General features: G+C 38.5%; 1 protein-coding gene across 8 annotated transcripts in view; it reads right to left on the bottom strand.

Moving 5' to 3' along the window:
• Window positions 1–26247, bottom strand: part of NNT (nicotinamide nucleotide transhydrogenase) — a 107447-nt gene that overhangs the window by 76290 nt on the left and 4910 nt on the right. For all 8 annotated transcript variants that reach the window (XM_008262180.5, XM_008262181.5, XM_008262179.5 and 5 more), the window contains exons 2-7: window positions 25262–25468; window positions 21679–21908; window positions 18356–18573; window positions 15194–15281; window positions 11692–11780; window positions 6293–6480 (exon numbers count right to left, since the gene is read on the bottom strand). In XM_008262180.5, coding sequence (XP_008260402.1) covers window positions 6293–6480; window positions 11692–11780; window positions 15194–15281; window positions 18356–18573; window positions 21679–21908; window positions 25262–25412 — 964 coding nt within the window. In that variant the 5' untranslated portion in view covers window positions 25413–25468. The remainder of the gene's footprint in view (window positions 1–6292; window positions 6481–11691; window positions 11781–15193; window positions 15282–18355; window positions 18574–21678; window positions 21909–25261; window positions 25469–26247) is intronic.

Here is a 26247-nt window from a genome sequence, read left to right as displayed (position 1 = left end):
AAAGACTAGGTCAGAAGCAAAAATGATAGGCAATAAATATCTTACCTAGGAGTGCAAACTTTACAGCACAGGAATTCTGAGGATGGGAGGCTGCAATCAAATCCCGACCAATTTAAATGCCTCCATCTAATGATGCTGGGAATTCAAGTGGCCTGGGATACTGTCATCATTACTAAACAAAACCCCAGACCTTGCCATCATCTTGCTTCTAATAATAAGGACAAGATGTAATATGGGGAAGGGCTAAGCAGGGAAGCTATATGACCACATGAAGATCATGATTTTTTAATTAAGTAGCCATCAGGAAAGATTTGCAATGGAAAAAGTGGTTTCTGCAAGGGTAAAGCTACTGTGTGCTCCACAGCACCCTTACTTCTCAGTGGGCTTTAAGGCAAATTTGCCCAAGACATGGTCAGTGCAAAATCACTCTGATTCTTCCCTATTCTTTTCCAATAGTTCTCTCCTTCAATTACGTATTAAATTTTCAACCTGATTCACTCCATTCCTGACTAAATATTCCAAGTCTATAAAACAAGTCTCTCTAAAAGCGTTCCAGATCACAGAGATGCTGAAAAATATCTTGTATCTCAATAGGCTTAGCAGAAAAGATTACATGCACAGCCTGAGCATGACTAGAGATCAGAGCTAACTTATCCTTTAGCAGTACAGCCAAAAATCAAAGAGCTGAACAGGAAAGTTGGGAGCTTTTCCTTATGTTCAGAGCATCACAAAATGGGACTATCAGTCCTATCCTACAGTTAGCTAATTTAAGCAAAATGTTTACCTTTAACCCATCACCCCATCCTGTAGGGGGTCTGGCACAAGACAACAGGCAGCATAAAAACCAGCTAACTACAGAACTATTTCATTCCACATGTAATCTACATTCAAGATACTTCAAAAGTTTGTAGAACAATTGAATTAGGGGCAGCCATTTGGCCTAGCAGCAGACACCACTTTGGACACCTGCCACCCATGTTGGAGTGTCTGGATTCAAGTTCCAGATCTGCTTCTGATTCCAGATTCCTGTTATGTGCACACTGGGGAGCAGTAGGTAATTGTTTAAATACTTGGATGTCTATAACCCACGTGGGAGATCCAGATGGAATTCCAGGTTCCTGGCTTTAACCCACCCTACCCCTGGTGGTTGCAGGCATTTGGGGAGTGAACCAGTAGATGGAAAATCTCAATCTGTGTCTGTCTTGATGCCTTTCAAATGAATAAATAATTTTCAAAAATTAATTAAGGGGTCAGCACTATGGTATAGTAGGTTAAGCCTCCGCCTGCAGTGCTGGCATCACACATGGGTGCCAATTCAAGTCCTGGCTGTTCCACTTCTAATCCAGCTCCCTGCCTATGGTCTGGGAAAGCAGTGGAAGATGGCCCAAGTCCTTGGTCCCCTGCACCCATGTGGGAGACCTGGGAAACACTCCAGGCTCCTGGCTTCAGATGGGTCCAGCTCCAGCCATTGCCGCTATTTGGGGAGCAAACCAGCAGATAAAAGACCTCTCTCTTTGTCTCTCAGCCTCTCTGTAACTCTGCCTCTCAAACAAATAAATAAATCTTTAAAAAATTAATTGAAATATGTTTACTTTGATACAAAAGAAATTTGAAATCCATGCATACTTTTTTCATAATATACATTTCCATTAATTTTTGAATGTCAAATGTCATTGTTTTTCAAGTCCACTGAGGTTGTATAGCTAGGAACGGTGAAAACTTGCCAACTCCATGAAGTTGCTACCCAAAACTAGCTCCTTGCCTGTGTTGTTCTGTTAACACTCTGATTCATGCCAGGTCCTCAGTCCAGCTTTGTGTGGGTTTAGGTTTATGGGATCTCAGCTTAGAGAACTTCTGACAGTTGACTTGGTCCCCTTTGAATCCACTCAAGGAAAACTTGAGAACAACTTCTGCTCTAAGAGTTTTACTAGAACTAGATGTACCCTCTGGTACATACAGAGGCTCAAGTCATTAACCAGTCAGGTCCAATGCCAAGAACACTGTTTCCCAAAGGGCAATTGTACCTGTATGTAATCTTTCAATCACTTTACTAAATGGTTTCAGTTTTCAGTCCATCAGATATGAATGATTTTAGAAAAAAAAATCAGCCTTTTTCTCATAATATTCTAACCTCTCTTTCACTTGTTTTTCTCTTTTGGTTTAAAAAAAGTAAAGGAAAATTCCTTTTCAGCCAGTCTTTTGTGACAAAGTATGGGTCAATGTCCTGAGCAAGGACTTTGAGCAAACTTAATGTGAAGATTGTGGCTTCAGAAAGCAGAAAACATTCATCTAACTATATTAATAAAATTTCTTCAAGCAGTCTTCAAAACTATCCCACAATTTGACCCTTTACTAAAGTACATTAACTAAAAACTACTTACAAGCATTAAGATTTCATTGGGGGGAAGGTATACCCTAAAAGGCAGTATAACAAGCTTTGAATTCTATCACTTCTAGCTTTACTAAGAGTGTACTTTGACTAAAACTAGCTTCCTGGTCTCATTTACTCCAGGAGTAAATGTTGTGGCTCCCTCTACTGGCCACTTGCTGCATCTCAATAGCTCACACTTAACTCCTCTCCGCCTAGTGCAGCTGCCTCTCAAACGTCAGCGGGTGACTAAATAAAAGTCTCTCCACCCCTTCTTCAAAGTCACCTGGGGAACAGCTGAGTCAGGAGTCAGCCACGAAAGGAAAGGTCAAATCCTGAAGTACTCTCCTGCCGTGTATGATTTCTGTACTCACTGACAGATTTCATAACCGCCATGCTGAGTCCCTGAGCTGCCAGATTAGCATTCCCCTCTTGCACCCAACCATGGGTCTCATTTCTACACTCGCAGACGTTGAGCCATGATGACCTCCACATTTGCCTTCCTGCCTCTCTACTTCATCTAGTCCGCTCTGATGGGACAGGGTGTCTGGAGAAACCAGCTCACCAATTACCTGGGTAATCAGAAGACACAAAGAAGAGCTTGGGAAAGCACATTTCCCTACACAAGCTCATGGAGCTGATATCCATCAACTCCCCAGCAATGAGTTTACATTAGCCAGACTGTGGGAGGGTGTGCCAGAAACGAACTTCTCTTCTCCCACGGCCTCATCACACAGCTTCTTCTTTTTCTATTATATACACATATATATATATATATATATATATATATATATATATATATATTTAATTTATTTTTAAGGAATGCAAATTTCAAAAGTACAACTTTAGGAATATAGTTATTCTTCCCACCATACCCACCCTCCCACCCACACACTCCCACCTCTCCTCCTTCTCCCTCTCCCCTTGCCAGTTCCATTCTCCACTGAGATTCATTTTCTTTTTTTTTTTTTTTTTATCTTTTATTTAATGAATATAAATTTCCAAAGTACGACTCATGGGTTACAATGGCTTCCCCCCCCATACCGTCCCTCCCACCCACAACCCTCCCCTTTCCCACTCCCTCTCCCCTTCCATTCACATCAAGATTCATTTTCGATTACTGAGATTCATTTTCAATTAACTTTGTACACAGAAGACCAACTCCATACTAAGCAGAATTTCAAAAATTTGTGCACACACACACATACACACAAAGAAAAAAACTGTTTGAGAACTAGTTTTGCAGTTAACTCTCATAATACAACTCATTGAGGAAAGAGGTCCTGCATGGGGAATTAGTGCACAGTGACTCCTGTTGTTAATTTAACAATTAACACTCTTGAGGCTGGCGCTGTGGCACAGCGGGTTAAAGCCCTGGCCTGAAGTGCTGGCTTCCCATATGGGTGTTGGTTCTAGTCCCAGCTGCTCCTCTTCCGATCCAGCTCTCTGCTATGGCCTGGGAAAGCAATGGAAGATGGCCCAAGTCCTTGGGCCCCCGCACCCGTGTGGGAGAATCAGAAGAAGTTCCTGGCTCCTGGCTTCAGATCGGCGTAGCCCTGGCAGTTGTGGCCATTTGGGGAGTGAATCAGCGGATGGAAGACCTCTCTCTCTATCTTTACCTCTCTCTGTAACTCTGTCTTTCAAATAAATAAAATAAATCTTTAAAAAAAAATTAACACTCTTATGTCTGACATCAGTGACCACCTGAGGCTCCTGACATTTGCAGCCTAGGTTATGGAAGCCTTTTGAGTCCACAAACTCCATCAGTATTTGGACAAGGCCATAAGCAAAGTGGAAATTCTGTCCTCCCTTTAGAGAAAAGTACCTCCTTCTTTGATGGCCACTTCTTTCCGCTAGGATCTCACTCACAGAGATCCTTCATGTACAGCATATTTTTGCCACAGTATCTTGGCTTTCCATACCTGAAATGCTCTCACAGGCTTTTCAGCCATACCAGGAAGCCTTAAGGATTCTGAAGTCAGAGTGCTACTTAAAGTGATTGTCTTTCCATGAGTCTGCTCACACAACTTCTAATTCTCCACAGTACCCTAGAGAAAGTACCATTTAAATACTCATCATCTGGTCCACTTTGTTTCAGAAAGGGAAAAATTAGAGTTGGCATAACTTTCATTATTCAGTTACAGAAGGAATAGGCAAGTAAGAGAAGAGGTAAGAACATAAAAGGTAGAGTCCTTTAGCTCCCAAATCTTGCTAGATTAAACTATCATTTACTGATTAATGAATACTTATTGGTTTAACATCAATCATGCATTGAGTGCAAAATATTATTTAGAAGATCCATGATGCCATGGATTAAGTCACTGCTTGGGATGCCTGCGTACCATACCTACCATATCAGAGTGCTTAGTTCTAGTCCTGCCTGATCCATTTCCAATCTATTCCTACTAATGTGCCTGGGAAGGCAGCAGTAATGAGTCTCTGCCACACACAGGGGAGACCTAGATAAAGCTCCGGGCTTCTGACTTCTGCCTGGCCCAGCTTCAGCTGTCATGGGCAATTGGGAAATGAATCAATCCATGGAAAATCTCTTTCTGTCTCTCCCTCTCTGTCAAATTAATTATTTGCCTTTCAAATTAATTATTTTTAAAGAGATGTTGTAAAGGGACTAGAAAATCCTGGCATCAAAAACCTCACAACTTCGTTGAAAAGATGAAACATACCTAAAAAGTGACAATGTGTCATGTCCATAAGTGAAAAATATACATTGGAAATTCCATAAATGTATATACACAAAGTCCTTTCTCATCCTTGTGTATAAAAAAGTCATCAGCATAACAATAACAATTCATCTTTGATGAATTTCAGATGATCTTTACTCTTTTCATCATATTTTTCATTACTATGTGAATTTCCTACGATGAGAATGAAGTATCTTAACAAAGGGAACAAAAATAAATCAATAATCAACTTGTGAAGGGTTTAAATGAAGAAAACCATTTACAAACATAATATTGCACACAGAATATGGTATAGGAACACAGTTATACAAAAATACCCAGAGAAGGGTCTACGCTGTGGCATAGCAGTTAAGGCCACCTCCTGCAGTGCCATCATCCCATATGGGTACTGGTTCAAGTCCCGGCAGCTCCATTTCCAATACAGCTCTCTGCTATGACCTGGTAAAGCAGTGGAGGATGACCCAAGTCCTTGGGCCCCTGAACTCGCATGGGGAACCCAGAGGAAGCTCCTGGCTCCTGGCTTCAGATCGTCCCAGCTCCAGCTATTGCGGCCATCTGGGGAGTGAACCAGCAGATGGAGGACCTCTCTCTCTCTCTCTGCCTCTGCCTCTGCCTCTGCCTCTGTGGCTCTGCCTTTCAAATAAACAGATTAATGAAAAAAAAATACCCAGAGAAAAAAATGGAAGACAGGTCGGTGTTCTGGCATAATGGGTTAAGCTGCCATCTGCAACATCAGCATCCTATATGGGCACCAGTTCAAGTCCTGGCTGCTCCAGTTCTGATCCAACTTCCTGCTAATAGGAAAGCAGTAGAAGATAGCCCAAGTACTTGGGCCCCTGTATCCATGTGGGAGACCTGGATGAAGCTCTTGGCTCCTGGCTTTGGCCCTGCCCAGACCCAGCCATTGCAGCCATTTGGGGAGTAAATCGACAGATGGAAGATTCTCTCTGTCTCTCCCTCTCTATTTCCCTCTATAACTGCCTTTCAAATAAATAAAATAAATCTAAAAAAAAATAGACTGGAAGAAAATGTATCCAAGAATTAATTACTATTATCTCTAGAGACTGCAGTGATTTTTGTCATGTCTTCTCATTGCCTAGCACTTTTATAACAGAAAATTGATCTTTACTTAAAGAAATTCAAATATTAAATAACTATTCACTTTCACTTTTGAAAAATCATTAGTAAAAGTGCTTTCAAGTTAACCATTTACTTAATGGCATACCTGGAATAAGTGCTGTGCTGATGAGGATGTCCACCTCCTTGCACTGTTCAGCAAAGAGTTTCATTTCAGCCTCAATGAACTCTTTGGACATTTCTTTTGCATATCCTCCTTGTCCCTCACCAGACTCCTTCAAATCCACCTCCAGGGGCTCAGCACCAAGAGACTTGAACTGTTCCAAGGCTGCAGCTCTAGGGTGAGTATGGAAGGCAAAATGGTGGTTATTTGAGGCCTCCAATATAGGAATCAAGATTATCATTCACATTTACATATTTTTTTGACAGGCAGAGTTAGACAGTGAGAGAGAGAGACAGAGAGAAAGGTGTTCCTTCTGTTGGTTCACCCCACAATGGCCACTACGGCCAGCGCGGATCCGAAGCTAGGAGCCAGGTGATTCCTCCTGGTCTCCCATGCGGGTGCAGGGCCCAAGCACTTGGGCCATCCTCCACTGCCTTCCTGTGACACAGCAGAGAGCTGGACTGGAAAAGGAGCAATCGAGACAGGACCGGCGCCCCAACCGGGACTAGAACCAGGGTGCCGGCGCCACAGGCGGAGGATTAGCCTAGTGAGCCGTGGATGAACAGCTGTGTATATTCAGAAGTCAATGGCAGGGTGGGCATCTGGCCTAGCAGTTAAGATAAAAGTTAGGACATTTGCATCCCATAAAGGAGTGTCTGGGTCTGAGTCTCAGCTATACTCTCAATTCTTGCTTCCTTAGGGAATGCACCCTAAGAGGAAACAAAAAAGTATCTGGATCCCTGCCACCCACACCTAGACCTAGACTGAGCTCCTGGAACTCTGTTTCTATGGGCCCAGATCCACTCATTTAGGGCATTTAGGGAGTGAACCAGATGATTCTGTCTCTGTCTCTGTCTACCTCTCAAATAAATAAATAAATTAGAAAAAATAAAAATAAAAGATGTGGTTGCTGTCAAAGTAAAAATAAAACTGTTATTTTTAAAAAAAGGTTTTTTGCATTCCTCCAGAAAACTGTTTCAATATTTTTCTAAAGGCAAGGTACAAATTTTATAATAATATTTTTATGAAAAAAGAAAATGATAGGAAATTCCAACTCCTTAGTTAAATTGCTAAAGGAATTTCACCATTGTCAATCCCAGTAATAAATTTTGTTTCCTGTGGCCCCAATGCTGATGATGACGTGCTAATATGCATTAGCATTTGATATAATTAAAATCACTCAAGTTGAAATTTTTTTATTTGTGAATATTCTGTTTTAAATGTGTACTTATTGAGGACATTTTCCACATAAATGACTCTCCTAGAAATATTTTAGTGAAGTAAATTTGTACCGCATCCCACTAAATTGTGCTTGTGAAACATTAACTGGTAAATGATAAAATGTAAAAAGCTAGCAAATTTAAATTATTTAAAAATACATTCAGTTTAAAAAACTAAATAAATGTTATCTAGTCACTGTATCCTGGTTGGAATACAGAACCAACGAAGACCTCAGCTCAGTGACAATGCTGTTTAACTCAGTAATATCCATTTGTCTACAGTAAATTCTAAACTTCCCTAATGACAACAATCACTCTAGTTACTTATTAAAAATTCACATTTCCAGGCCTCTCCTCAGACCTACTGAATTATAATCTCCAGCAAAGAGAGCAGAAGCTATATTTTTAGCAAGAGCTACCAGTCGTTGGAAACTGAGGCCTGAGCCAACAAATCCTTAGGGACCATCATGTTCACGGTATGTATGAAGGGTATGCATGAAGGGTAGGACATAGAGTCCATTGTTGAACAAGATGTTCCCTCTGCTGGCTCGAACAAGGAGTCTAGTAGCTCAGATTGTTTCTGGAGGTCAAGTTGCAACCACAAGTGTTATATGCTTTAAGAGGAAGCCAAAGCTGAGGACAGCAGAGAGGAGAAACAGAAAGTTCCCACCCCTGATAGCACCAGTATGCTGCTGACTCTCATGTGAAAGGGAGCCCTTCTTGTGGATTTTCAGTTAGAGGAAATGATACATTTCTTGGTGGTTTAAGCTGGTTTGAGCTGTTCTTTTCCATCCCTTGCAGCCACAGGGATACAAATCTTTTCAAAAGTTTAAGAAATGCCTATTATTAAGAAAAAATGTAAAAATTATACACACGCATGTGCATGGGCAGACTTCAGAACTTTTGTGGAAATGGAATGAAAAGACAAGCTTACCTTGGTCCAAAAACACTTTGAAATCCATTTGTAGTGGTTCAGAAAACACATTTTCTGTGACCTTTTTGAGCACCCTAGATATATGTATGTGTATATACACATTTTTCCAAAGAATCTCATTTTTGTTCAAAAGGTAGATAAAACTCTCAAGAATTTATACTGACACATCACCAACAATTGTATCTCGCTGACAGATTCATAAAAACTATTTTTATTTTCTTCCTTCCACTTTTTTGTAGTTTCTAATAATAAATATGTATCACTATAAATATAAACACTATTTGACAATCTTTACTGCTATATTTTTGTCCACAAAATATCATTTTAAAATACCACATCATAACTTATAATGTATATGTCTTTTAATGCCAATATTCCATTTCTAGAAATTTATCTTAAGGAAATAACGAGATGGATACACAGATATATGCATATACACACAACAAACAAAATATTGTTTATAGAAAGAAAAAATGTCCATTTATAGAGGACTAGTTAAATAAATCATTATACTTTTATACAACATAATTCTATGCAACCATTAGAAATATTTATAGAAAGGGAAATGTCTTCAGGATCTACAGGTGAATGGAAAAAGGTTAAATAGTACTATTAGTAAAATTACATTTTTAATTCATGTGTGGAAAAAGAAATATATTAAATTATGAACAGCTAACTCCTGGCAGTAAGATTTAGGGTACTTAATTTTCACATTTCTAATTTTTTATATTATTCTTAATTGAAGGGATAATCATGTTTTTATAATAATAAAGTAAAATTTTTATATTTCTAAGCTTTGTAATATAGGTATTAAACAAGATCATCACTACTGTTAAGAGGAGACTCTCCTAGTTATTGTTTGAAAGAATTAAAAATCATTTCCCATTAATATCACTGAGTTGTCCGTAAATCTGAAAATGCTTAACTGAAAAAGTGTATCAGTTGTCCAGCAAGAATTTTAAATCAACTGTGATTTCCAATATATTTGGATTTCATATTTATAATGTGATATCAATTGCTAGTCTCAAAATAAGACTAGATTGCCTAATGAACAATAATTTTTAGAAAAGCAAAATATTATTTCAGCTACATCTTTCTTACTGTACAAGTGAATTATTTGTATAATAAATATAAATAGTTATGCAACAGCTATTTTGTAGCAGTCTATTCTGCAGACAAAAACAATGACATCCACACACTAAAATTCTCACTAGTTCACCCTCCACCACGTTTCAAACCATGTCTAGGTCAAATACATACATTTATATTTCACCACTATTGTCCACTTCAAGGGAAACATGAATAGCCTGCTTTCTACAGGCTTGGAGGTCCTGAGAAAACTTCCCATCAGCAGCATCAGAAAGGAAAAGGCAGGACTAATGGCATGGTTATCTCTGACTCCCTTTGGCTTGTGTCCTGGTTACTTTGGAAATGCCTATTTTCTCATTTCACATGGCAGCTATTTATCAGAACATCAATTCTCTCAACTCCAGGTAAAGACTGTTAGCAGTGTTCTGCGGAATATTCTTCACTCTGAAAAGTCACATTCTTTCCAACATTCAGCATTCAGGGTTTTTTAATCAGTCTATATTCAAGACTGGCAGTAGTACTGCCCTCAAATGATAATACATAATCTCATGTCACAGCTTCAGAAAGGACTGCAATACATAAATGAAAACAGAACTATGGGGCTGGTGCTGTGGCGCAGCAGGTCAACGCCCTGGCCTGAAGCGCCGGCATCCCATATGGGCGCCAGTTTGAGACCTGGCTGTTCCACTTTCTGTCCAGCTCTCTGCTATGGCCCAGGATAGCAGTAGAGGATGGCCCAAGTCCTTAGGCCCCTGCACCCATGTGGGAGACCCGGAAGAAGCTCCTGGCTCCTGGCTTCGGATCAGCGCAGCTCCAGCTGTTGCGGCTATCTGGAGAGTGAACCATTGGATGGAAGACCTCTCTCTCTCTCTCTCTCTCTCTCTCTCTCTCTGCCTCTCCTCTCTCTGTGTAACTCTGACTTGCAAATAAATAAATCTTTAAAAAAAAAAAAAAGAAAACAGAACTCAATAAGCACTTAATAAGATCCAGGATCTAGTATCTTCAGCAATGAAAATGAATTTTAATTAAACTTGTCTTTAAAGACAATCTAAGAAAATGTATACATATCTTCTTTAAAAATATATACAATGAACATAATCCATTACTTCCAACTAGGGACTCTAAAATTACCAAATAAAGATATGCAACTCTACCCTCACATTAAAAGCAAGAGCCTTAGCATAAACAATGTAATAATAATAATAGTTATTATTATTATTATTTATGTATTCCTACTCTTAAGTGAAGTACCTGGGAACTGTTGCCGTGGCAGATTTATCTGCTTCAGTCCATTTAAGGCAGGGTACCAGACCTGCCTCCCACCCCCAGCCTGGTCTACTCACTTTGTGCTTTGAGATGTCTCCTATGGCAGTCTCTTTCTTCAGACATCTTTGTTCATGGCCTACCTAGTGCCTAAAACCACTGTGAACAGAAGTAGGACAAGTAGAGCAACGTGTTTGAATCTCAGGACAGATGTAACTCTGGTGCCATGGCCAATCCATACAATGAAACAGAACTGTGAGGGGCCAGCACCGTCGTACAGTGGGTTAATCCTCCACCTGCAGCGCCAGCATTCCATATGGGTGCCAGTTCTAGTCCTGGCTGCTCCACTTCCAGTCCAACTCTCTGCTATGGCCTGGAAAAGCAGAAGATGGCCCAAGTCCCTGGGCCCCTGCATCCATGTGGGAGACCTCGAAGAAGCTCCTGGCTCCTGGCTTCGGATTGGCACAGCTGCAGCCACTGTGGCCATTTGAGGAGTGAACCAACGGAAGGAAGACCTTTCTCTCTGTCTCTCTCTCTCTCACTGTCTGTAACTCTAACGCTCAAATAAAATAAAAATATTAAAAAAAAAAAAAGAAGTATGAGTTGGTAGTTTTGAATTCTTTTATTATTATCACTATTATTATTATTATTATTTATGCTGTACTAAGGCTAGTTACTTCCATGTTTTTTTTTTTCCAGTAAGCAATATGTTTTCACTCTAAGTTTACTTTTTGAAAGTGGGAATATTTTTAAATGCAAAGGGCTTATAGATCAGTCTCCATGTGCTTTTTCAATTTATAAATTCTAAGGAAAGTATAAAATAACCCATTTGAAACAAGATGTTTTCTCACCACATCAATCACTAATAAAGTACTCACCTCGTGTCAAATCCTCGAACAATTGCACCCATCGATTTTGCTGCACCTGCAGAAGCCAGCCCAGCAACACCACCACCAACTATGAGAATCTGGGAAAGAAGACAAAACCAGTTATGTGTTAAATAAAGTTCATTATCAATTGATTATTTAAAAAATCACCAGCTAATAGTTATCGGTACATTGGTATATAATCAGCTTTCAACACATGGCAGAGCTGAGGTCGTGGTGATCAGCGCTCAACACACGGCATGAGGGGATGGACTATTCTTTGGCTAAATCATCACTGTTTTTAAAGTTTACCAAAGGAACAATTGCTGGCAAAGGTCATCAACCTTCAATAAAAAATAGCTTGTCCATTAAAGTCTGTTACGTATCAGTGGAAAAGCTACAAAGGCACAATTGGTTTTACACAAGTTAAAGATTAACAGGTTCTCTCCCACTGTAAAAAAGCTATTTTTTAAGAAATTCCATGTGACATGTTAACTTCTTCTCTTCTCCCAAATTCTAAGGTTTTTCCATCTTCACAAAATATCAAAGCACATTTCAAAGATGGGTACAACTAGACTGAAACATCTATCTCAAGCCCTATTTTGAGCTCAAATGCTTCTAAAAGGAACTGTCATTAACCAACCATATAATTCTGCAATATTTTGAACAAACTGTACCTGAAACATAAAGCAATGTAACTACTCTCCCTAACCATGAAAGGTACAGTCAAGAGAACCACAAAATTCCTCAGGAACAACAGCCCCCTCCCCCCACATTCTAAGAAATAAAGCAAGAACAATGTTGTCTCTAGTCTGAAAAGGGCCTTCCAGAAAAAAAGTCTGTTATACATCCCATAAACAGTCAATTCAAGGCAGCTTATTGTTCCTGTAGAAATAAATGCCACCCACAGAAACAGTGAAGCTTACAAATTCCCACCCACCCATCCTGCCCAAGCTTCCTTCTGCCTATTTGAGAAGACTAGACCAATCAAACTGTGCTCCAGTGACCCCATACAGGGTCTCAGAGATCCTGTGAACTGGATCTTGATGAGGACGGTTTGCTAGGGAGAGTGAGAAAGTACATAGGACAAAGAGGAAAAGTGAACAAGCAAGCTCTTGGCTCCAAGAGGCCAACCCTGCTGCACACAAAAGCTCCACTAATTCCCAAAAAAAAAAAAAAAAAAAAGAAAAGAAAAGAAAAAGAAACAAAGCAAAATACAAGGATCTTCCAAATGTTCATGGAAAATGTGTACTAAGAAAAACTGCATGAATTTCAAGAATTTTTTGCCCCAAAATAAACTTACCTCTTTTTTAAGATGTATTTATTTATTTGAAAGGCAGAGTTACAGAGAGGCAGAGAGGCAGAGAGGCAGAGAGAGAGAGAGAGAGAGAGAGAGAAGCCCTCTATGTACTGGTTCACTCCCCCTAAACTTATCTTATAATTCAGTTTTTCCCACAAACTGATGAGGTACCCATTCACAAAATAAATACAAAGCACAGGACTAGGCCAAGTTATCCTGAATCAAAAAATAACAAGCATACATGATTGCAGCAGCCAGTGCTATGGCATAGTAGGTAAAGCCACCACCTGCAGCCTTGGCATTCCATATGGGCACTGGTTCAAGTTCCAGCTGCTCCACTTCCAATCCAGCTCTCTGCTATGGCCTGAGAAAGCAGTAGAAGACAGCCCAAGTCCTTGGGCCTCTGCACCCGTGTGAAAGACCCAGAAGAAGCTCCTGGCTCCTGGCTTCAGACAGGCCCAGCTTTGGTGGTTTCAACTATTTGGGGAGTGAACCAGCAGATGGAAGACTTCTCTCTCCCTCACTCTCTCTCTCTGCCTCTCTGTAACTCTTCCTTCCAAATAAATAAATACATTTCAAAAAAGAAAGAATATATGAGTATAGTAAGATAGAGGAATAAATTTCAAGATACCTATTATACATCAAGACAACTACAGTTAATCATATGTTGTATCTTTGAAAAATATAAAGAGAACAGATGTATAGTGTTCTCACCACAAGAACGACTATGTGAGGCAATACATTTGTTAATTATCTATATTTAACCATTCCATAATGTGTATATATATACTTCAAAACATGTTGTACATCATAAAAATTCCCTTAGTCAAATGCCCTGATTACATCATCTCCCATTTTTTGTCCTCTAGCTCCAAAAATTGACAAAGAATAAAGAAACCATAGTCGTTTCTATGAACCAAAAGTCACAATAATTAAGAAACCCAGAGTTTGCTAAATAGCATCTTGAAGCTTTTTTAAAAAAAAAATAGTAATAAATAGGCCATACAGAACAAGTTATCTAAATTCCCTTTAAAGGTTCAAGTTAGTAAGTCAGAAACAGAAAATGACAGTGGAACTCACTGGAACTTCCAAAAAAGATCAAATTCATTTTTATAAGCAATTGTAAATGTCCAGTTTCTTTGAACAAATGATTATTTCTATCTACTTGAAAAGCAGAGAGAGGGTGAAAGAGAGGAAGAAAGAGAGAGAGGGAAAAGAAGAGAGAGAGAGAGAGAGAGAGAGAGAATCTTCCATCTTCTGGTTCACTTCCCAAATACCCACACCAGCCAGTGCGGAGGCCAAGCAAAGCCAAATCCAGGAGCCAAGAAGTCCATCCAGTTCTCCCATGTGGGTGGCATGTGCCCAAGCATTTGAGCTATCATTTGTTGCCATCCACGTGCAAAAATTATCAGGAAGCTAGGTTGGAAGTGGAGTAGCCAGAATTCAGACCAGCACTGTGATACCAGATGTGGGTATTGCAAGCAGTGGTCACACTGAATGTTCAGCTTTGAAGCTCAACCCTATATTTGTACATACCATAAAAAGTCATCAGTGCGAGGCTAATATATAATAAGAATTTTTAAATAAATATACTTTAAAACTATATGAGCACACTTTTAAAAAGTTCATGGAAAATTAAATTAAAAGGTGCATTTATTTTGGTGCAAAAATTTTTTTTATTTGACAGGTAGAGTTATAGACATATAGACAGTGAGAGAGAGAGACAGAGAGAAAGGTCTTCCTTCCGTTGGTTCACTCCCCAAATGGCCACTATGGCCGGCGCTGTTCCAATCCAAAGCCAGGAGCCAGGTGCTTCCTCCTGGCATTCCTCCAAGCATTTGGGCCATCTTCCACTGCCCTCCCAGGCCACAGCAGAGAGCTGGACTGGAAGAGGTGCAACCAGGACTAGAACCTGGCGCCCATATAGGATGCCGGTGCCACAGGCGGAGGATTAGCCAAGTGAGCCACAGCACCGGCCCCGGTGCAAAAACATTTTTAAATTCATATATACAAGAGGTCTTCACAAAGTTCAGGAAAGGTATGTATTATGAAAAAATTATGAGTGGATTTCAAAATTTTTTGGATTTCAAAATTTTGCACACCAAAACAAGTACATCTTTTCACTCCATTTTCCCAAGAACTTTCTAAAGTACTTTGTTTAATATACCTTTACTTTTAATTAACATTCTGAAGAAACATTAAAGGAATACCTACCTTAGCTGGAGGAACTTTCCCAGCAGCTGTAATCTGACCAGTAAAAAATCGTCCAAAATGATTTGCTGCTAGGACAACAGCCTTATAACTTAGAAAATAAATAAACAGATTAATAGTTTCATAAAATGAAAGCTGTTAGACTTATATGTCAAAAGCTAAGTGTAACTAACATTGATATTACATTAGGTGGCAAGAACAGGTTCTAACTTTTATTTACAAATATATACTTACCCCTTTCACCTTTGCAACAAGCCTATAGATGGGTACAATTATTATCCTTACTTTTTGGGTTAGGAAACTGAGATACAAAGTGAAATGAAGAGACTTGTGGCAGGTCACTCAGCTAAGTGCTGGAGTCAGAAGTCTAAGCGGGAAGCCTACCTATGGAGGCAGACTCTTATCCACCATGTTGCCTAGATTCTTTAGAACAAATACTGCAAAAGACTTGTTGAGATAGAAAAAGCAATGAAGGAAAGACAAGAAAATACAATGGTAGGCTTTAGGTGTTGGAACCACACATCCTCCCAACTTTCATTTACTTCACTATGTTGTCCAAATTTTCTTTGATGTAATTGATGTAATGCTTCAACAGTAGGGGGAAAGTGTTTAAAAAATTAGATTAGCCATATGCTTTAACATAATAAGAGTCCAATCACAGGACACAAAAAACACTCCCCTTATTCTCTAATAGTTCAAAGCATGGAATTTTGAGACAAACTGGTCTCTGTTCATAGCCTAGTTAACTTCATGACCTGGGAAAAATTTCTATAATTCTGTAAACCTTGGTTTTTCTCATCTATGAAATGGACACCAAAAGAGCATCTGTCTCTTAGAAGTGTTATAAGGACAAAAATGAAATAATACAGGTGAAATAACTGATGTTACACTTGTCACAATGTTCAATAAATATTAAGTGTTTCAGCTAAAGAAACAAAGTATGCAAGGATAATAACATGCACCAACTCTTATTTAATAAGATATTTTTGACATTAACTTCATTTTCATTTCAATTTATACTTAAAAGGCACTTCTGTACATTCTCAGTAATACTCACTCTGCCTCTGCCTAATATAATGCAACTATTTAATGTTAACACCACTTGCCAGCTGGCAACAAAACTTCTCTCTCATAATTTTTATATAATAATTGACCCAAAAGCCTATAAGAGTCACCACTGTTACTTTTTCATACTAGAGCAGAAAGACAGTATTTGAGAGAATATATTATCTATTAGTCTTACTTCTGAGTTGAAGTGCTAATAATTTTCAAAGGGCAAATATGACAAAGTTCCAAAGACCACTTTAAAGAATTAATTTTGAAATTAGGATTTTAGAAGAGCCAGTTGCTATTCTGAAAAAAAATCACAAAAACTGACTGATTACACAGGAAATATATATATATGAAAACACTGAACTGATAGTGGGGAAAGGTGACAAACTGGGTATTTTCTTGATGAGAGCAAAACAGCTCAAATGGACATTAGTGAAATGGAAGAAGTTATGTCTTCACTGTAAGATGGCTGTGTGTCAGTTACACAAAAAATGATTTATCACACACCATGTGGGCATGTATACTAAATGATTCATTTCACGTGATGCCCTTTCAATATACCACAGCTCAGGACCTAAGACAGATTCTTCAAATTGTATCCTGTGAGTCCCCAAAGGTTTAAGCTTCAGACTGAACTGGGGCCACAGTGGGTAGGACAGAGAATAAGTATGTTTCTAGGCAGAACTTCCACACTAGCACAACTAATTCCATTCTTAGATACATTTATAGTGCCTCATAATATTTCATTTGCTCAAAAGATTCCGCAACTAAAGCCACTGGGCCAGAGCTACTGGTTTTCACATTCTTTCACATATGTGCGTTCCCTGTGACAAAATCAACAGCATCCTTTAAAATTCTACTTTTTTTTACATTTTCTATGTAAGACTTTAAGTTCCACACTGCATAATATAACTCTTCTACAAACAAAATAAATAAAGAATCAACTTATTTTGTCCCTTGGTAAATTACTTATACCACACACAAAAATCTCTTCAAATTGTTTGCCACACTACATTAAGGACAACAAAACATGACTTTAACTGATCATTCTTGTTTCCTGCATCTCATTCATATCAAAAGTAAGCAGTTTAAAGACAAAGTAGAATCTGTGCTGTTTGATACATCACAACTGAAAATATAAAATCTAAACAAACTCTCAGGTCATGTGTTAGGCTATACAAGGTTTTCTTCATGTGATTCATTTTTTTTCATGGCCTTGTATTTTTCCTTAACACTTTCTTTCATTGCTGTCTCATTTATATTCTATTGTCAACTACCAACAGTTTTCCTGTTTGAAAGCGAATTCAAATAGCTTCTTACATGAGCTGCTTTTGCAAGCATTATCCACTTCCAGATTCCTCCTACCTGCTAAGGCAGTCAGCAACACACTGCACTGCGTTCATGCAGTCATCCCTATCCCTCACCCATGGCAGACATGATTACTCAATCATGGCCAAGTTCTTCTGAGGACAATGAGTCTTAGAATCCTCCCCTAATAGCATGGCCAGCAATAAACAGGGAATGTATTAGTGCCTGCCAGGCAAATGAAGCTTTTAACCATCTTGGATTTAAAGGTTAAAGGACATAGTTAGCCATCAGTTTATCAGTCCAGAGTTTGACATTAGATGAAACTCTCTTTTGTGCAGACGTTTCTCCTATTCAATAAGTATTTTATAAATTTACCAAAGCAAAATCCAATTAAGATGGTAAATCTTCCAATATGTACATATTATATTTAACCATATGAAACTGCCAATATTCAGGCATTTTTAACCTATAAAAAAGCAATTTCAACATAATACATACATGCATACATACACATATGAAATATAATGTATTCCTCACACAAATAATCTGATAGCTATGTCCTTTGGTGGATGGAAATACTACTTCATTTCTACCCATAGAGTGTACAATAGAGTTCATTTCCAATCCAAGTGCTGTGAAACAATAAAATGATTCTTAAAACTAATTTAAGTGCTCTCTCCAAAGTCTACAATTTCCAACAATTTTTACAAGCAAGCTCATTGTAAGAGAGAACAGCTATGGTGTGATTGTTTCTGTAGTACCATTGTGCTTCTGTTCAACAGAAATGGAAAAGAATCAACCTACCCAGCAATGTTGGCCATGGAGCTTAGCGCGTCATATCCCTGAGCAATTGTGACTCTTGGAACCTGGTCCATTGCCAGCACCGTTGTTTTTCTTTTGGAAAGTTTATTTAGCAAGTCTGGATTTTGAGCTGGGTAAATAAAACTAATCAGTGTTCCTGATGCCTTTAAAAGGTCAGCTTCATGAATACCTAACGTTGGATTAACCATGGGGGCTCGTACCTGAGAAAAAAGTCAAACCAAAGATTAAAAATACAAAAATTTTAAACATATTTTAAAGTAAATAGGCCAATTTAGATAATATGCCATAACTGGTATAATACTCTAGACATAAATATTTCATCAATGAATGACTAAATTCTTTAGCAAAGTAAGATACACAAAGAAGTATATCACCTATCCTCTGACAAATGACCTACTGAGTTTTTTGAGTAAACAGCACACATACCTATTAATGCACAGTCTATGTGGAGATTCTACAACAAACCTTTCCTCCAAAATCCATTACTTAGCCAAGAATAAATGGACAGAAAGTTTTTGTTGCATGCTTAAAGATTCAATCCTTACTAATTTTGGCAAGCATAAACATTTGGAATAGTCAGACATTAAGAATGTTTTTAGACTAAAATTTTCATGGCACTAAGTATAGATTTACATCATCTGAAAATTCCAGATGACTATTTATACATACATAATTGAAACTAACACCCTTGTTGAACTGGGTTTTAGCAAAAACCTACAATATATTCTGTTATGTAAACAAGTATCAGATACTGGGCTGGTGCTGTGGCGCAGTGGGTTAAAGCCCTGGCCTGCAGCGCCGGCATCCCGTATGGGTGTCAGTTCAAGTCCCAGCTGCTCCACTTTCGATCCAGCTCCCTGCTAATGCGCCTAGGAAAGCAGCAGAGAAATTTTTTAAAGTATCAGATAAATCCATGAAAACACACTATATATGCTTGAAATGTCTACTTTTTTAAAGACAAATTTTTAAAATCCATTTACTTTTAAATGTTTTTGCCCAAATTTAAAGTAAATTTTCATGTCATTCCACTAGCTACCAGTGCACAGCACTGCTTTTAGGCAAATAAACACAGAAAGCATAGCCTCTGGGACTTATGTTTTAAATACAAACAAAATCTTTGGATCAGTCATATCCTAACATAGAATTTTACCTCGATTTTCCCATGAGACACCTTGGTCTATTATTCCCATTTCAGTTGTTGATCTGGTGATGCACATAATTCTAAGGTTCTGGACTTTAATTAAGATTCTCTAACAAGATCTAGTTTTTCTCCATGAAAATCTACACATAGTTTTAGTACAAATTAGAAAACAACTCTGAATTTATTCTGCTGGTCCCTATCTGAGTAAATCCAGGCAACAGGCTGTTTCCTTGAACTAGATTTGACACAAAAGAGGAACTCAAGGTCAAGTTAGTTAATTAATATTGTAAAAGGTTACATACATTCTATATAAATGCACTTCAAAAAATTCGTGGAAAATAGAACTAAATGTATGGCTTTAATTTTGTGCAAAAACATTTTTAAATTCACATATAGATTGTCATGATATGCATTTTCCACATGTTATAAAAAAGTTTTCGCACCAATTAATTCTATTTTCTGTCAACTTTTTGAAGTACTCTTGTATTAGAGGATATCACAGCATATTTTTAATATGGTTACACATTGCGAAATCTGCAAACATACACAACACTTCCAAAATTTATGTGTACCCTTAATTTATGTGTACCCAAATTTATGTGTACCCTTTTTGTGAGGTACATCTCAAAATGTTTTGAACCCTAGAATTATCCTTATTTTTCTATTTTCTCAAAGTTCTTTTACTTCAAGTTATTATTACCAATATCTGTAAGCCCAAATCTTTATTTATTTATTTATTTTTTGACAGGCAGAGTGGACAGTGAGAGAGAGAGACAGAGAGAAAGGTCTTCCTTTGCCGTTGGTTCACCCTCCAATGGCCGCCGTGGCCGGCGTGCTGCGGCCAGCGCACCGCGCTGATCCGATGGCAGGAGCCAGGTACTTCTCCTGGTCTCCCATGGGGTACAGAGCCCAAGCACTTGGGCCATCCTCCACTGCACTCCCTGGCCACAGCAGAGAGCTGGCCTGGAAGAGGGGCAACCGGGTACCCAAATTTTTAAAAAGCCCTAGTTGAATTGCAATTTATCTCCAAGACATAAATTCTGTTAGTTTTCTACACCAAAAATTTGTTTTGTGTCTTTTATAAAAACAACTGTCAGATTATTCACTGGATATTATCAAAACACACACATAAAAAAGCTTGTCCTGCATGAAAAAATTTAAGTTTATCCTATTGTAATAACCATGTTATGTAATTCATATACCTTTGTCTGCCTTGATTGCAGAAGGATTAGGATCTAATGTACAAGTTTAGTTATCATGTATGCTGGACTCCATAGTCTCTCCCTCATTCCCTATGTGAATTTTTACTTCCAATGTGTTAGTTCTAAACTCCTTCAGCAGATAGATTTCTTCCATACATTACCTTAAGACCCTCTTTTAAAGGAGCTAAGGCTACATGCTGCTCAGCCCAATGCTGCCTTCCTCCAAGTAGTCTTACTCTGGGAGACAGCACTTATGTCAGTGCTAATCATTGTACTATCAGGTATCAGATCACTGTGCACTCAGTCCCAGGATGAGGCCCACTTCTGCTTGCCATTCTAGCAGTAAATACTCACCTGTAGGTATTCTGGATATGTCTAGACCATGTCCTGCAAATTTTCCCTAATCAAAAGGGAATTTCCACATAGCAAATATAAAAATGAAGATCACTTTTCATGTCCTCATGGTTAAACACGGATCACATAGCCTGATAAAAGTTCTAGAGGAGCATGAAAAATATTCCCCAAATGCAACCATTTTTTTGAGAAAACAGCCTTGTTTGAAATTAGGAAAAGCTGAAATGACAAATGTTTGAGGTGACAGATACACTAATTACACTAATTTAATCACTGCATATTATCTGTGTGTTTGTGTGTATGTGCGTGTGTCAAAACATCATGCTGCAACCTATCAACATATACAATTATTTGTATCAGATCCCATGAGTACATATGACTATATAAGAAGGAAGGAAGGAAGGAAGGAAGGAAGGAAAGAAGGAAGGAAGGAAGGAAGGAAGGAAGGAAGGAAGGAAGGAAGGAAGGAAGGAAGGAAATAAAGAGAAGGGAAGGAAACAAAGGAGAGAGAAAGGGGGAGGTTTATGGCATCAGAGAAATAATCTTTCTATGAAAGTATTTCAGAAAGTCAGCATGCCGTAAGTGGGAAAGAAAAAAGGAATAATTACTTTGACCACCAAATCAGAAGCCAGCACTTCCTTCGTCCCTTGGATTTGGGCACCTGCTGCTCTATAATGGTCATCAGAGAACTTGGAAGCTTCGCCTGCACCAGATTCCACCACAACATTAAAACCCTGTTTGACCAAGGCCTGCACACCAGCAGGAGACAATGCCACTCGCTTCTCATTTTGGAAAATCTCCTTGGGGACTCCAACAGTCAGTTGCTTATATGGAATTCCTACAAACATACAAAGGCAAAAAAGAATTGATAAAAACAAAGACAAAAAATATCCTCAATAACAGTTAAGTAAATGGAAAAGGGCTCTCTCTCTCCTTCAAAATAAACTGCATACACAAGTTGCTATTTAAAATGATGCACCTCATTCACAATCATAATTCTTTTATCACTTTTGATAGATGATGAGAAATTTTTATGCCTACTCTCCTGAGAGTTCTAAATATTATTTTTAATCAACCAGCTCCCTTCAAGGCACAAAACAAGCTTAGTTTATTCTTAGGAAAACAACTGGGAGGTTGAACGATCACTCAGAATGCTAACTCCCACACTTCAAACCAACTGTCTTAGGTTCTGGTCTCTGTCCTGACCTTTAACAAAGATGAGAAATGTACTTTTTTGTTGTTTTGTCTTTTTCTTATTATTGTTATTTATTTCAAAGGACAAAGAGGAGTGGAGGGATAGAAATCTTCCATTCCCTGGTTTGTTCACCAAATGCCTGCAACAGTCTCATAGGACTGAGCACGCCAAAGCCAGGTCTCCCACGTGGGTTGCAGGAACCCAAGGACTTGAGCCATTACCTTTCACCTTCCAGGATACACATTAGCAGGAACTTGGATCAGAAACAGAAGCACTCAGATATGGGATGTCGGCATCCCAAGTGGCAGCTCGACCTGCTGTGTCACAATACCTGCTTCTAAGGCACTGTTTCAAAGAATAATCTTATACTTAGACATTTTGATGGCCTGCCACACCCAAAGTCCATTTCCTGCCAATTCCTCACAGATTTCCAAATGTTGTATCTTGAGAATCTATACTTTAGTCACAGCTGATGAAACAAGAGACAAGCAATAGAGTCAAAGATAAACATCTACAGGGCAGACATGAGGAAAACTGGCAGCTCCAGCCTATGAGATGATTTACACAGGAGTGCTGCCTGAGGACACTCCATACTAGCCAGTGACTCTCAAACTCAGTCGGGTTCTCTCTCAAGGACTTGGAATGGGAGACTCACAGAAAGGGCCAAGGAGAGTGAAATGATACAAAAGTTATTTGTAAGCACAGCCATGGAGAAATCAAAGGGAGGTAAGCAGCACCTTGGCAGACACATCATAGTGGACATTTATAGAGAGAATATGAGTCTTAGCTATGAAAGCCAGTATGATGTCCCACTACTCCAAGAACCAGATGAATGGAAGCTCTCATGCTTCCCCAAAAAATATAATCTGATGTGATTCTGTGCCCTGCAACCCCAAAAGAGTCCATATAACACAGCTAAATAACATTGCTTTCTCCTGCTGTTTTACTCAATATGTGGGCATAAACACATTTTTTAAAAAGATTTATTTATTTATTTATTTGAAAGGTGGAGCTACAGAGCAGAGAGGAGAGAGAGAGAAACCCACTGGTTCATTCCCTAAATGGCTACAACAACCAGAGCTGGGCCAATCTGGAGCCAGAAGCCTGGAGCTTCTTCCAGGTCTCTCATGTGGGTGCAGGGGCCCAAGGACTTGGGCCACCTTCTACTCCTTTCTTGCACCATAGCAGAGAGCTGGATTGTAGGTGGAGCAGCGGGGACTCAAACCAGTGCCCATATGAGATGCCAGCACTACAGGCAGTAATTTTTCCAATTATGCCACAGCACAAGCCCCCATAAACACAATTTAAAATAAACAGCTAGCTGTTTCTATATAAGGTTTAATAAAGTATAGGTTATTGACTCTTGCAACCTGAATTCTGAATATACGTATTTTAAAAATGAATCAAATCATCTCTACAGAGAAGTTCATTAAGTGCAACTTCAGAGAGATCAAGTCAATTTAGAAATATTGGAATTTTAACATGGTCTTAGAGCCCACACTACTTATGTGGTAATAATTTAGAGCAAACCAAAGGCAATCAAATGCCAGCTCTTACTCCTTACTTGAAGGACAGTTAGAAAAATAATTAAAAGTTGGCAAATTCTGGGATTGATGTGCTATGTTAAATAACATAGTTATTTATCTGAAGTTAATTATCTGACAACTCCAGATTACTTTTAGGCCCTACTAACCAAAAGTCAAAAAAGTGAACAAAGATGACTGAAGTCATGTCAAAAATAAAGGGCTCCCACTGACCAAATGAGATAATTTGAGCATCTAGGAATACTAATTAATGACAAAGGAGTAAAACATATTCAAATATGTTAAAAATCATGAGTTTGTCTTTATATTCAAGAATTAAGTATCTGTTAAAGCTTCATTGGTCAACTTTGGAAGATAAGGCATGTGATAGGCAAAATAATGTCCTCTCCAAAATATCCTTAAAACATCAAGAAAAGAGGTTATAAAATCTATTCAAGGCAGACATGAAAACTCAAAATGCCTAGCAGTGTAGGAGTCCTTGATGAATAGCCAAATAGTATTATGAACTTTAAAAAGAAAGGGCATTATTCTCTGTGACAAACACGGCTTCCCAAATACCCACTGATTTTCTCCACCTAATGTCATTTCTAGCTAGATATGTTGCCTTCTGGAACAAAAGACTAAATGTCTGAATCTTACAACTACAAATGCCAGCCATATGCCTGAGTTCTGGTCACGGAGGGGTAGACAGAACTGCTGGTATGGTCCTTGGGCAAAACTGCCTTTTCTGTGTATGAATTAGAAGAAGTAGAAGAGTAACATGATCTTGTGTTTTAAAGAGCAGTCTCATACGTGTAGCACAGACTGTAGGGGGACAGAGTTAGAAAGCACAGGGATCATTTAGGAGACTGGAGCATTACATTAGCCAGGTAACAGATGGTGATCGTTTGGACCAAGGTGACAAAGGTGACAATGAAAAAAAGGGCAGACTCTAGATTTGAGTTAGAGGACATATGACTCCAAGATTTCTGACTTGAGCAATTGTGATAATGCTATTTACTACTAATAATAATGATAATACTAATAATAATGATAATGCTATTTACTAAACTAGGAAGCATTAATGTAGATCAGTTAATACACTGAACTCCTAATTCCTGAGCACAAATGAGCTACATATGGTAAAATTCCCCAATACTAACCAGGGGGAAGGACTGGTGAGGAAATGGTTACTATGAGCAATGAGTGCCTATGTACAACTCTGCTGGTGCTTTTTTTTTTTTCTTTTTCCATTACCTTTGATTCTCTATTAGCACTGGCAATTAGGAACTTCTATACATGGAAAATTGGAAAATATAAGACAGCACTCACTGTTTTTTCATTTACAATGATCGGTCACAAGCACCAGGTCACAAAACTGCAAGGCTTTTCCATTTACCAATCATCAGCAATTAATCTATTAGTTTCTATGACTTGAAGGTTTGATTTAAAAACACTAAAGTGAGACTTTACCTTGTTTGACAGGGGCTTTACACCACAGTGCCTGATGAGTATGAAATGTTCGTAAAAAATCCTTCTTCCCAGGTAGAACTTTACAGGGTCCCAAATTGCTAAGTAAGGGACATGAACAGCCAGTCACCACTGTTTTCAACAGGTTCGCCATGCTAGTATGAGCTCCAAACTTTTTTCTGGATCCCTAATTTCCCTGAAGACAAATAACTAAAAGGAGAGAAAATAAAATGTTTATATACTCAGAGAAAATATCTTTTGAACATCAAAAATATGAAAAATATTAATCATAAGAGCTGAGAACATAGCTGTTACACATAGCAGTATGTGGGCAGTTACAAAGAATTTGTCAAGTACTTACAAAAGACAACTCATGAGTTTGTTTCCAATTCAGATATTTAAAACTTAGAATTCATTTTCCCCACTAAAACAGGGATTATAAACTCACTATGCAAGCCCAAGCCCCTGGTCACAAAAGTCTATCAGATTCGGGAATGTAGCTGAAAAGTTTTAAAACACCCCATGTAGCTACAGAGTCAAGTCACATATTCCATGAAAGTCATCTTCTAAGTCAGCAGTCCAGAAAAAATTACATATAAAGTTACCTTTGAGTTTCCCTTAAATTATCTACAATTCTGTACAATTTAGTGTAACTTTTAATTCTCCCCAGGTTACACAGAAAATGACCTGCTACTTAGTGTTCAGGATGCTCAGTCAGTGAACTCCCTTGAACTGAGGCTAAGCTAAGTAAACAGGAGATCCATGTCTGCCACACACATTTCTCAAGAAAATACATGCACAGGATATAACTCCCAGAATAAAAAAGAAAGAGATTCCATGATGCCTTTATCACATAGGCTTGTGCTTCAGATGTAGGAGTAACTGCAATCTTTAGTCGGTGGTTCTCACACAAGCCCACTTTGTGTCAACTCTAACTGGGCTGGGTGACAGGTCGCTAATCTTTGTCATTAAGGCTTTAGTGGCTACCT

This window comes from Oryctolagus cuniculus, chromosome 14 (genome assembly GCF_051225735.1).
Source record: "Oryctolagus cuniculus isolate XC-2025 breed Fujian yellow rabbit chromosome 14, ASM5122573v1, whole genome shotgun sequence".
In the NCBI taxonomy this organism is placed as follows: domain Eukaryota; kingdom Metazoa; phylum Chordata; class Mammalia; order Lagomorpha; family Leporidae; genus Oryctolagus; species Oryctolagus cuniculus.
Note: the sequence above shows the minus strand (reverse complement) of the source record. Positions and strands in the feature narration are given on the sequence as shown.